This window comes from Sordaria macrospora, chromosome 7, assembly GCF_033870435.1.
Source record: "Sordaria macrospora chromosome 7, complete sequence".
Taxonomy (NCBI): Eukaryota; Fungi; Ascomycota; class Sordariomycetes; order Sordariales; family Sordariaceae; genus Sordaria; species Sordaria macrospora.
Genome location: NC_089377.1, coordinates 3,770,574 through 3,782,447, shown reverse-complemented (window position 1 = coordinate 3,782,447; position 11,874 = coordinate 3,770,574). Strand labels below are relative to the sequence as shown.

The 11,874-nt window shown below is 54.6% G+C and overlaps 4 protein-coding genes across 4 annotated transcripts; 1 reads left to right on the top strand and 3 right to left on the bottom strand.

Annotated features, from left to right (window-relative positions):
* Nucleotides 1–2,282, bottom strand: SMAC4_07596 (uncharacterized protein; the record flags this gene model as incomplete). Its single annotated transcript, XM_003347993.2, has 1 exon — nt 1–2,282. The coding sequence occupies one exon, from the start codon at nt 2,280–2,282 to the stop codon at nt 705–707; it is 1,578 nt and encodes a 525-aa protein (XP_003348041.2). The 3' UTR covers nt 1–704.
* A 1,208-nt stretch (nt 2,283–3,490) lies between these two features.
* On the bottom strand, nt 3,491–4,672 carry SMAC4_07595 (uncharacterized protein; the record flags this gene model as incomplete). The annotated part of the gene is made up of 2 exons (XM_003347992.1): nt 3,491–4,235; nt 4,296–4,672. The coding sequence occupies 2 exons, from the start codon at nt 4,670–4,672 to the stop codon at nt 3,491–3,493; spliced, it is 1,122 nt and encodes a 373-aa protein (XP_003348040.1).
* Nucleotides 4,673–4,896: 224 nt separating this feature from the next.
* On the bottom strand, nt 4,897–9,234 carry SMAC4_07594 (uncharacterized protein; the record flags this gene model as incomplete). Its single annotated transcript, XM_003347991.2, has 5 exons — nt 4,897–5,726; nt 5,789–6,048; nt 6,122–7,697; nt 7,758–8,193; nt 9,098–9,234. 5 exons carry the CDS (start codon nt 9,232–9,234, stop codon nt 5,631–5,633), a joined length of 2,505 nt encoding a protein of 834 aa, XP_003348039.1. The 3' UTR covers nt 4,897–5,630.
* A 122-nt stretch (nt 9,235–9,356) lies between these two features.
* On the top strand, nt 9,357–11,157 carry SMAC4_07593 (uncharacterized protein). The gene is made up of 2 exons (XM_003347990.2): nt 9,357–10,295; nt 10,360–11,157. Exons 1-2 carry the CDS (start codon nt 9,888–9,890, stop codon nt 10,891–10,893), a joined length of 942 nt encoding a protein of 313 aa, XP_003348038.1. The 5' UTR covers nt 9,357–9,887; the 3' UTR covers nt 10,894–11,157.
* Nucleotides 11,158–11,874: the final 717 nt, after the last annotated feature.

Sequence of the window (11,874 nt, the reverse complement as noted above, 5' to 3'; positions counted from 1 at the left end):
AGTAAAGGTACTTACCTCCAACTCTCCAAGAGTCTTCAAGCACCAGGAACACCACCCTAGAGAGTGTACTAAATGTGGGCAAGTCGAATTCATGGGTGTATATGATCGCTGATGCTATTCTTCGCTAGACTACACTACTTCTCTACTTCTTCTGCTCCATGACTCGCTGTTATCTAACCATGACCATGATCCTATCTGATAGATCAATATCCGTCGGTCTTTGTGTGTTCCGTATGCTCTCCTACACTTCCACTTACTCATTCCCCATCCTCGGTCTGGGTATCTTTCCCCGTGTCACTCTGATTTGTGTCACTCTGACTGTCATACATCCTCCCCAAAGCCTCCGTCTGCTCTCGACTCAGGCTTAAACCTCCTACTCTTCTCAACAGATGCCTCACATTCTGGCTTTCATCGTCATAACCACCACTCTGAGCTCTACCAGCACTGGCACCACCAGCACCAGCACCACCACCAGCACTGGCACCCCCAGCACCATTACCAGCACCAGCAGTAATATCAGGATTAGTCCTAGAACGAACAAGTCCAGGAGTAGGAGGAACCCTCGCGCTATCAGCCAAAAACCTCTGGCGCAGCGTCGGGCCTGAATGTGTACCGGTAGCGAACTGGATATGCCTCCCTCCACTTGCACCACCGGCGGTCCCAAACCCACTTCCAAACCCATGCTCATCCCCTAGACCAGCACCCTAAGCCTGGCTCCCCATAGGTGAAACCAATCCCCCCATCTCCCCCACCCTCTTCCTCAACTCCTCCCTCTGCTTCAACCATTTAGCATACGGTTTCTTGGGAACCATCTTCTTCTTGCCATCAACACTCTTTCCATCCACCTCAAGCGAGGCATCCTGCCAAACATCAAACTTGCACTCCCCCCAAACCTTCAGTTGATTCTTGAAATTCTCGTTGGGCTCAACTTCCTTGCGACGAGATTCCACGAACCGTAAGGCCTTACCGACTGACCAGGTTGGGTTCTGCTTCATGATGTAAGCGACGCAGGCGGCGCCGGAGCGGGAGACGCCTTGGTTGCAGTGGATTAGGACTTTTCTGCCGGTGGTTTCAGAGGGAGAAGGGAGGCTTGAGAGGGATCCGGAGGGGCCGTCTTGAGCGGAGGGTGAAAGAGCGGAGAGTTGGGAGGGTGTTGAGCTGGAGCCTGGTGGGAGGTAAGATGATAATTGATGACCTGGGCCCGGGAGTGAGGGAACGGGAGCAGACGGAACGGAGGGGATTGATCCAGAGGGAACAGAGGGAATCGGTTTCGGAGATGTCGATGGCCCACCAGCTGATTCGACATCATCGGGGATCAACGACCTCACACGTTGCTTCTGTGGTGCGGGTGCCGAACCAGACTCCCTCCTCGACTTCTGCCTAGTCAACTCCGCCATGTCCTCAGCACCCTTCGCGGCCGCCGGCTGCTTCGGTGGCAATCCCTCGACATTCCCATCCGCATCAGGAATCAAACTCCGCACCCTCTGCTTCGGTTTCGGCGGCTCCTGACCAGTGTTGAACCCCTTAGGCAGCTCACTGGCAGGCAACACATCCTTCAGCACGTCCTCGACAGATGGCTTCCTACGCCTTTGCCCACCTCCAGGAACCTCAAGACCCCCTTCAAACCCGCCGCCGTGACCCTCAACCTGAGCCTGCACAAACTCGCAAATCATGCCTAACCTCCCGACCAGATCCTCCTCCGGTGAATCATCACACCGGACGAACAGTCTGTTCTGCTTGGGGACCAACATCTCCAAAGCGGGCGAGTTCCAGGCCTCCTCATTGAGTTGCTGCTCCGCAGTCGACAGAAGAGAAACCATGGATGTGATACCGTAGTGCATCAGCGTCTGGATAGACGTAGAACTGGCATTGTTCCCGACGAAAACATTAGGTGTGATCTGGCTGATGGAAACTCCAGGAGGGAGAACGAAGGGGGTGCTACTGCTGCCCGGGCTAGGGGAACGGTGGTCGGAGGTGCCACTGGGTGAGCGGCGGTGCTGGAAGGGCAATGGTTGGTGGGAGAAGCTGGATGAGCGGTGGTCGGAGGTGCCACTGGGTGAGCGGCGGTGCTGGAAGGGCAATGGTTGGTGGGAGAAGCTGGATGAGCGGTGGTCGGAGGGGTAAGTGGGTGCTGGAACGGAGATGCTGGGGACAGAAGGCGCGGCAGCGGAAGGGGTCGAACTGCGACTGCGCGTGGAGGGTGAAGACTTGCGGCGTTTGATCTCGTGATGCTCAGAAGAGGAACCGTGTCCGATGGGGGGAGCGGGTGGTGGTGGTGACATTGTTGAGGATGATGTTGCTGTTGTTGGGTTGGTTTGCGGTGTGGTAGTAGTAGCGAATGATGTTGAGCTGAAAGCGGGATCGTCGAGTAGAGATGAGCCTCTGCGAGTTGATGTGGACGGATCACTGGTAGTGATGTTGGTAGTTGATGTGGTTGTGGAGGAAGAAGACATGGAAAGGGACTGGGGCAGAAGAAGTTGGCTTGGTTTTGTTTTGATGGTGATTGTTGTTTGGTCTCCGGCAGTTACGTCTAATGTAGTTTGGTTTCGGGAACAGGAAGGCAGGAATGCGATGGTGATACAAAGGTGAGTCGATAATGTCGCACGTTGGTTCAGGAACAGACAGTGGCGATCATATAAAAGGGAAGCCGTCGGTGACCCCGGAGTTGTGATCGGGCCTGGTACGTGGTGTGAGCATGGGTCCCCCCGGTGGAGCCTACCGGAAGCAGTGACGTAGGGTCTCAAACAGACGTCAACGCGTAGGCCAAGGTCTGGACCAAACTCAAAAACCTTATCTTGACAGCATCGTGGTGGAGTCACCAGGAACAGGAAATAAACCACTCGGTAGACGATAGGACAAAACGTGCACCCTAGGATCCGCGTCATTGTTAAGATATCGTTAAATGTGCCCAGGAAGGCGGTGCTGAGGCTCATTGTTTCTTGGGTCCCTTGGCAGCTATCACTGATTCGCACATGGATCGGCAGTTGATATCGAGCATCTTTTTGGTAATTCCTTCTTTCCTCTGGTTGATTGTCATGGCCATCTTTGCTCAAGTGGTATCGTTCGCTGTGTCCGTCCGCGGGTCGAAGGCGGAGACCCGACTTGTCGCTGAACACTTCTGAATGGAATTCGCACCCCATCACTGCACCCCACTCGCAAGCCTGCAGTTGCTTTTTGCTCCATGGTCCTGCCCATTCAACACTTTGCATCACACCACCTTCCAGGTTCGAACCACGTTTGTTCGCTTCTTTGTTACTGCTTGTTGCGAAATTTTCTCACTGCGTCCTTGAAACCCAGTGCAGGAGCAGGTCGTCAAATGGCGCAAATGACCTTGATTATGATCACTCTCCTCGGGCCTTCCCAATACCCTCATTTCCCAAAACGATTCCTTCTCATACCCCTTCTCACGACTCTTTCCGTGCCCCATCCAAAACCACAACCCAATCCCACACCCACCCACACCCATCCCATCGCACCTCCCGCATCCAATCTAATACCCACTCTCCCGATCCATCAAATTCACCAACCTCTCCCCCTTCCTCATCCTCTCCAGATTCTCCTCGATAATAGCCTTGACCCGCTCAAAGTAGTACGGCGTCTGCCAACTAACATGAGGCGTAACGAAGCACTTGCCCGGCATCTTCAAGAGCTCATGTCCCTCCGGTAGAGGCTCGGGGTCCGTAACATCCAACGCTGCGCCGCGGATCTTATCCTCCTTAAGCGCTTCCACCAGCGCATCGGTGTCGACGTGCTGGCCACGGGCGATGTTTGACAAGAAGGTCTTTTTCTTGGACAAAATGTCGAATTGTTTCCGGCCGATGATTTGTTTGGTTGATTCCGTGAGGGGCAAAGAGACGACGAGGACGTCCAGGTCTTGGGACAGGAAGTTGTCAATGTCGTCGCGCGAAGGGCCGGAGAACCATTTCGCGGGGATGACACCGTCTGGGTCGCCGGTGCCGGGGACGTGGTAAGAGTCGTCCTTGCGGGACTCGGGGGTTGGTTTGGGCCGGCGCGTGTAGGCGTAGATTTCCATGCCTAGAGCTGAAGCGACGCGGGCTACTTGTCGGCCGATGGCGCCGTAGCCGAGGATGCCCATGCGCATACCGGGAGAGTCAACGGTGGTTAGGTGACGGAGGACTTGGGATTTCCCGTCGTTGACAGCGGCGTCATGGTAGGCGAGGAAATGGTGGGAAAGCATTAGGTAGGTGCCGATTACCCATTCGGCTATTTGGGGGCTGTGTTGCAACTTGTCAACACCCCTTACTTTCTCTCAACACGTGGAAGGGACAACTCACGGATGACACCCATTAGCAGTACAAAACACCACATCCTTATTCAGATACAACGGATGCTGCAACCACGGATCCGCGCCAGCACTGGTAAGCTGCACCCATTTCAACTTGGGCAACAACTCGGCCTTGTGCGGGTAGTACGAGCACAGCATGGTAACGCCATCATACTCCTCCGGCGCCGTGCTCTCATCGTCCCGCCCGTAGTCTTGCCATGAGCGATGTACCCACCGGACTTTGAAGCCGGGGTATTTGCTTTCGAGTTTGTCGATCCAGGCTTGGTCCGGGGGAAGAGGCACGTGGAGCATGAGGATGTCGTTCTTGAACATGTCCAAGTTGCCCTCTGCCCCAGTGGAAGGGGAAATGGTTACTGTGGAACCCATTTTGGCGTGCAATTGCTACTGACGCCGCTAAGAGTGACGAGTGGTGAAGCTTGCACCGAGTTGGTGTGGTACTGCGTGGTGATGATGCAGACCGGTGATCGATAAATATCTGCGCCGGTTTACGGACGAGAGATCAGGTGAACTAGTGGAGAAACTGGGGAATAAGAACTCCACGGCGGGGTCTGTAGGGATGTGTTATGTAGCAAGGAATGAGGCTGGATTATTTTGCATCACCACCGTAAAATGTCAGAGAATGATCGAATAGAAGACCTTCAAGTGTTGACAATGATCGCGATACAAAATTCCAACGGTTTGGGTAACTCCAGATTTTATGACACATGCCAACGGCGCAGTAATTCCGCGGTTCCAATTAGTAAGTATCGGAGCTAACTGAAGAGGGGTAAATCGACCGGGCTCTCTCGGATCTCGGCTCATGCGGAGCGGGGCCGGTGGTTTATCGGGCAGCGCACCCCGGCGCCAAGGATATCGGATACCGGATACCGGAATGCAGAATAACGGTCGCCAAGCCGCGACGGGAAACATCGGACTTGGTGCTCCGGGTATTGTTTTCTCAGCGCCCGATCCGAGTCTGGTGCCAGAACGCACAACATTTCCATTGTGCCGAATGAATGCATCAGTGTCGGTGGGTTTCTTCGAAATACTGAAATCGAGAAGGCCAGCAGAAGGGGATAACCTGGAACAGACCCAAGCCATGTAGGAGGAGGGTCAAGTGGCTGTCGCTCCTGACCATCTTGGGTTCCGTAAGCGACTGCCCTTCCCTTCGCCCTTCCGTCATGAGTAAGCCGGAGATTCACGAGGCATGGAGTGGGACGAGCGGCTCGCTGCTGTTTCGCGATGCCTTCAGTAATACCACAAAGAAATCGCAGATCGTGGCACGCATGGAAGACCTCCAGAACCTCGGTTATTGGCAAGCAGTGGTATTGTGCCCTTAAGTCATTTATTGATAGCCTGGCATCGGAGTGTGGAAGAACGTATTCCAGGGTATTTGAAGCTCGTCAACGTTCCCGTTCTGGACCTGATTATCCCACATGTGCTGTTGTATCCATGTTAGCTTGTCGTTGCAGCCCAGATCAACGAGTATCTATTTTTGCTTACCCAGTCTGCTGTCAAGCTCGGATCCATGAACTGGCTCATCGTGTTATAGGGGGAAAAGTCCACAGGCCCCATTGGCGGAGGGAGGTCTGGCTGCCACGCCGGGGAATACTGCATCTGCTCGGCAATCGGGATTGTTGCCGTTTGTGGCATCGCTATAGGTATGGCAACAGGTACGACCTGGTTCACGGTTGTGGGAGCCTGAGGTTGTGTATAGTAATAGGGGTTCGCTCCGGTGACTCCGATCGGTACAGCGCCTGAACCTGACAAACAGTGTTAGTCTATGCTGTAGAACGAAAGCTACAGTCTAAGGAACAAGATAGGAAGGTTGCTTACCTGATTCTTCGTTTGCCATGGTAGACGCCTGAAAGGAGTCGTATGCGCTACCCGATGATTCTGGGCTGCTTTCGAACACGGCTCCTGTTGACATGCACAGCATTTTCGACAGAATTTTGAACGCCCTGTTCGCTTCGGCCGACTGCTTCCTTGTCGACTGCCAGATCTGCCGCGAGGTCTCGAGCATCTGCATCAACTGATCCTTCGAAATAACATCGTTCTCGACCGTGTCAGACTGCATATCAGCGGGAGATGCCTCCCTTTTCTCCCTGGCTTTGATGTATGAAAGTTCGAGACAGAGGATCATGCCGGCGAGGAGAAAGTCATGATTGCTAATACTAGTTCGGAAGAACGAGCCGTTTTTCTTCTCCGAAGTCAGTCGCCCCCCTGGTTGTCGCTCACAGTGAGCATCGTATTGGCATCGCAATGTTTTGGTGGCCGCGTCCAAACAGACCTGCTGAGAGTGCGTGTAACGCTTATCCGTCCTTCCGATGCCCATGTATCTTCGGTGCAGCACTATCCTGGCCTTTTGATACATCAGCTCCATCCAAAACCGCTGCATGACGACGTCGATAGGATCATCCGTGGACTCGGCGAAGCTGCGAAACTGGAGGAGATGAGGAAGACTTTTGTGGGCGTCCTCAAGTTGCTTGTCGAGACGAATGACTTCAGCGTAGCTGATTGGATTCCTCGAGCACATGGCTGCTGTGATATCCCCAAAGGCCCGTATCATGCGAGATTTCACAATGTTCAGGAGGATGGGGGTAAACTCGGATTCGGGCCTGGAGGGCGGAAGTTCCTTGGTCGTCTCGTCAAAGTCTTCGTCGAGAAGATTGCGAGGGATTTCGGTGTCGTAGAAGCGGGGCTGGATATTGCTAGGGAGTCCAAACTGGAACGAGACGACCTGATCAACCTCGACGAAGAGATACCAGAGCCTCCTGCGCATTTCACCCTCAAACGGGCTCATGGTAGGATAATGCTTCGGGTCCCGATGTAACCCCATATGCATGGACAGTCGGATTATGTTGGAAAAGATGATGGACGTGCTGAGCGGTGCGTCTGGCTGGCCGATAAACTCAATGATAAAATACATATACAGGGCCTCGAGCTTGTTTTTTCCTGGCGTGCTGTAGTCAGAAAGCGCAAGGGCGTGAGCGCCTGTGGTTTTGAATATGCTGTATGCCTGCATCGGGCTCCCTAGGTTGCCAGGAACTGCCTCTCCCGTATGACTACAGAATACGGCGGAGTTGGCGAACAAGAGGAAGAAGAAGGCCAGGTCGGCATACGAATACTCGGCCCCTTCTTGCCAAAGCGCATTGTAGTATTTCCAAAGCGTGGGGAGATGGAAGACTGACCAGGAGGGGTCTTTTACCTCAAAGAATATGTTCAGGAGACGGTCGCATACTGGCTTCGGTGGCAGGCGTCGGAACATGTCAGCCAAGGGAACAGGAGCAAACCCGCCAGCAAAGAGGACTGAGGCGGGGTAGCGTTCTGGTACATTGCTGGGAGAACAGTCTTCCTCTTCATCCTCCGAGCTTTCATCTGAGGCTTTGAGATTCTTGGTCAAGGTGGTAATCTGGACACGACGGGGTTAGGGTTAGATATTTTTCCTTGAACAAAGTCCACGTATGCCTACCTCGTCGAGGACTGCTTCCCAGTGGATGACTTCCACATATCTTGACGGATCGGCCATGGCGCCTGCTGTCCCCTTGGCCATTGATCCTGCATCGGGCTGCGTCTCTTGCGACATTGACCCGACAGAGGGCGAGGGAGGGACGGGGGAAATACCCCTAGACGAAGCTGGGACGTCCGCACCAACGCTCTCCTCACGGCGCATTTGTGCTTTCAAGACCTGGACCATATGCTCGAGGTGCCGAAGGCGGGCTGCCGCCGTCATGTCCTGAAGAGGCCCTTTCCTGTTGCGAGAGCTACCACTGCCTGAGCCGGGTGTTGCGCCCGAGACTGATGGGGGTGGGCGAGGCTCATTCTGGGCATAGGGAATAAAGTTGCATGTTGAGGCGACATTCCTCTTGATACACTGGTCGCAGGGTGACTGTCGGTTGCACTTGAGTCTTTTCCCTGGTCAGCCATGAGTGCGAACAGGGTGAATATCGACGGAATACGGGTGGCGGTGGTGAGCGGCCTTACTTTTTCTCTCGACATGTGGTACACGAAAACCGAATCCGATTCCTCTTTCTCTGCTGGTCTGCCCTCTCATCTTCGCTTCCTCTGAAGGCCGTGGGAGGTGTTGTGGATGGTGTGGATGCATCCATCGTGGGAGGCGTGCTGTCGTTGGTGGTGTATATCATGTAGTTGCTGACTGCCCAGCACTTAGTGTACCGCAGTGCTGGGAGACTTCGTAAGCTTCGGGTCGCAACAGTGGGAATAGCACGACCGCTGCAGATTGGACGGGAGGGCAATTGTACGATGCAAAGCAACGCAAACAAGGAATGCTTGGTACGCCGAGGTAGATCAGGAACTTGTGGAAGTCGTGAGAGAGGAAATGAAGGACGGGAGTTGATGTGCGCGCGCGCTAAGAGGAGAGGAGATGGCCAGAGTTTTGTCAGGCAACAAAGTGGTGTCAACAGCCATTCACAAAAAAGACTAAAACCCTCCGAGCGGGATTCCAGATCCAGCAACGGAAACAAGTCAACTTCCAGTTCCAAAACATCGCCGACAGGGCCCAATACTTTCAGAGTAGCCCAAGTAGCGCCATGTCGGGCATGTGGTTGGCTTGCGGTTGGCTGTCAGAGCGAGGCGAGGGGAGGACGACGTTGCGACAATCCCTAATCCCCGGGAGCTCCCGCATAAAGACAGTGTGTTGCTTCTGTGACAGTGTCGACTGTCTCCTGTCAACGGCACCTGTTCCCAACCCTTCAATCACAACGCTGCACCGGAGGCGTATCCGACCCGGCCCTTCCTTCTGGATTCGACGCCATGGCCCGCCCAGAGTAGCCTCAGGGTTGCGCTGCAGACCTGTTGAGTGCTGTCCGCCTTTTGGCCGTCACCGTGTCCTTGTCCACTAACAGGTCCTCTGGCGTGGGGAGTCGATCCGATTCGACCGTGTTGGGCATCGCTCGAGTGCTGTCGCCTGTCGGGGATCGAGGTGGCATTGGGGTGTCGCGCTATGCGGTGCTATGCCACAACTGGTGCCACGAAAGAGGAAATAGTTCTTCGTTGTCGAAGGGTGAACCCGGCCATGTGGATTGATTGCCCTGCTTGTTCTGGATTTGTTTCGCGCCTGGATAGAACGTTGGAATCAACGATACCTAGTCGGAAAACTTCTGGACCTCAGCGCGCCGCCAGCAAATGATGGCAGTTGATAAGGCTTGCCTAGCGTGCAAGGCTCCGTCGCCCCGGTGATCCAGGCTCCACATGTTCGTCTCTGAGCGGAGTGCCGTCGGTCGGAGTCCCGTGCTGGGCTCTGAATGTGGGGTTGACAGCTGGCCCCGCCCCGCTGTTAGAGCACAAAAGTACCCCGCAGTTCACTGTGCCTTCCAGCTCCAGGCGCTTGATGCTCGCCAACCACAAGCCCGAGGACCAACCCAAAGAACCGCGAATTGCGACCACTTGAGGTGCCGACGTCAGGCCCGCCCGCCCCGTTGGTGTCGACTTGTCGCAAACCTTTCCACCCAGATTCCTGTGACCGAAACATTCTGCCTTATCCTTCGACGACGGCGATATCCTAGACCCTTTCCGATACCGAACCGAATCCGTTTGCAAGTTGAACCCGTCGCCGGCGCATAACCACCACCTTCTCGTCGCGATGCCCTCACTGCCCGAAGCCAGCAATGGCGAGACCAGAAGCAGTCCGCTGCTGTGGCGCATCATGAAATTCTTCCTCCGACCCTTTCGCGGCCCCATCGATCGTGCCCGTCGTGCTTCTCGCGCCGCCGCATACCCCATCGAGGGCATCTACTACTTTCTGCGCCATCCCGAATTCTACCCCGTATTCCTAGGCCGTTTGCTTCCGCTGTCCATCATCTCGTTCCTGGTGTATCTGCTCCTCTTTACTTTTGCCTTTATTCCCCAGCTCCTCTTCTTGATGATCTTCCAGGGAAAGGCAGGAGCTTGGTTCAATGCGATAGTGCTCGTGCTTGGAGAGGGCCATGTGGTGATTCAGGGTCTGTTTGAGGGCTTCTTTGTCGACGAGGCCCAAGTGGATATCTTTGACGTAGGTTGAGTTGGGCTTCTTGATCTGGATGGTGGAAAAACTTTGCTAACCATCGAACTAACAGGCGACGCTAATCAACCATGGTCTGACCGACCTTGTCGCGCCCCATCGTCTGCTCTTCCCCGATGCGCCCACATCCGTCAAGATGTTGGGCAAGCCGACCACCAAGGCCGAGTTCCAACCTTTCAGTCTAAAACAAATCATGGAGCTGATTGTCTTTCTGCCGCTCAACCTGATACCGTACGGTGGCACGGTTGCCTTTCTCATGATTACCGGTGCTCGATACGGAAAGCTGTCGCATCACAGATGGTTCCAGTTGCGAGGGTTGACCAAGAAGGAGATGAAGAGGGAGCGAAGCTACTGGTCTTGGGAGTACACCTGGTTTGGAACAATAGCGATGGTCCTCCAGCTGATACCCGTGCTGAGCTTCTTCTTCCTCTTGACTACCAGTGCTGGAGCCGCTTTGTGGGTGACAAAACTGGAGGAGAGGTCGCGGGTCAGAGTTGGACGGCCCGTTACTGCCAATGACCAGGCTGCCCGGAACCAGCCCGAAGAGCCTGTGTACCATGATGGCATCTACCATGATGATCCGGTATAGATCCGTGGCTGGAGTAAGGGACAGACGTATTGTCTATTATTTCCCATTTCCCAAGGTCAGCGAATATCCTCGTCTTGTTTTAGGTACCCAAACTTAATCACTAGAAAGTCACTCTAGTCTTGCCAATCAATGTTACAGCTATTGTACACTATACTCTTACTCGACTGTCCGGCCCAACATCTGCCCACCGCCGTGTCTCGTACTTCTCATGAGGTTGTCACCCCCCAGGCACTCTGTTGGCAAAGATGACACAACTTCCACACACCAGGAACCAGGAATAAAGGAAAGCATAACCACCCACCAGTGCAATACCGCAGCACCCACCTTGGTACCTGCTTGGTCGGGACGCCGTTCGGTCGTCCCTCTCTCTGTTTCTATCGACGGCCTACATTCTCTCCGTCCAAGGAGAAAGGCAGCTGGCGTGGATCGGGAGGTGGCGCGTGTTGTTTCCGAATTCGACACAGAACGGAAATCTGGAAAGAATGGGGTTCAATTGCTGCGAGACCCTTCCAAGTTTCCTGGGAGGAAGGCCGCCACGGAAAATCCTCGTTGACCTTGTTGCCCGAGTGGCAGGAAGTTTCCAAAGAGAGGATTTTTGCAGCCAGTATTTCCACTTTAGGCCGATGTCGTGAGGAGGAGACAGACTCGACTGAGGTGCCTTGGGCTAGGTGGGCGGAAGGAGAGACGCCCCGGGTCAAGGCAGCAAAGGCACACGAAGGGAGGAAGGGACGAGACGCTGGTCCGGATTGTTTCATCAGCATCGCAGAGGGCGCCTGCAGTCTTCCAGGCGAGGAAAGCGCTCCTCAGCATTTGCAATTCCCGTCTCCGTGGAAGTCTGCCTGCCCCGGTCGGCCCACTCCGAGACTTCCTGTTCGGTTGGGGACGACTCGTGGAAATCTGCCTGTCCTGTAGTCAGCAGTCCGAAACTTCCTGTTCGACTGGGTTTGGTTGGGGACGACTGTCGATGGGAAGTGCGGCCGG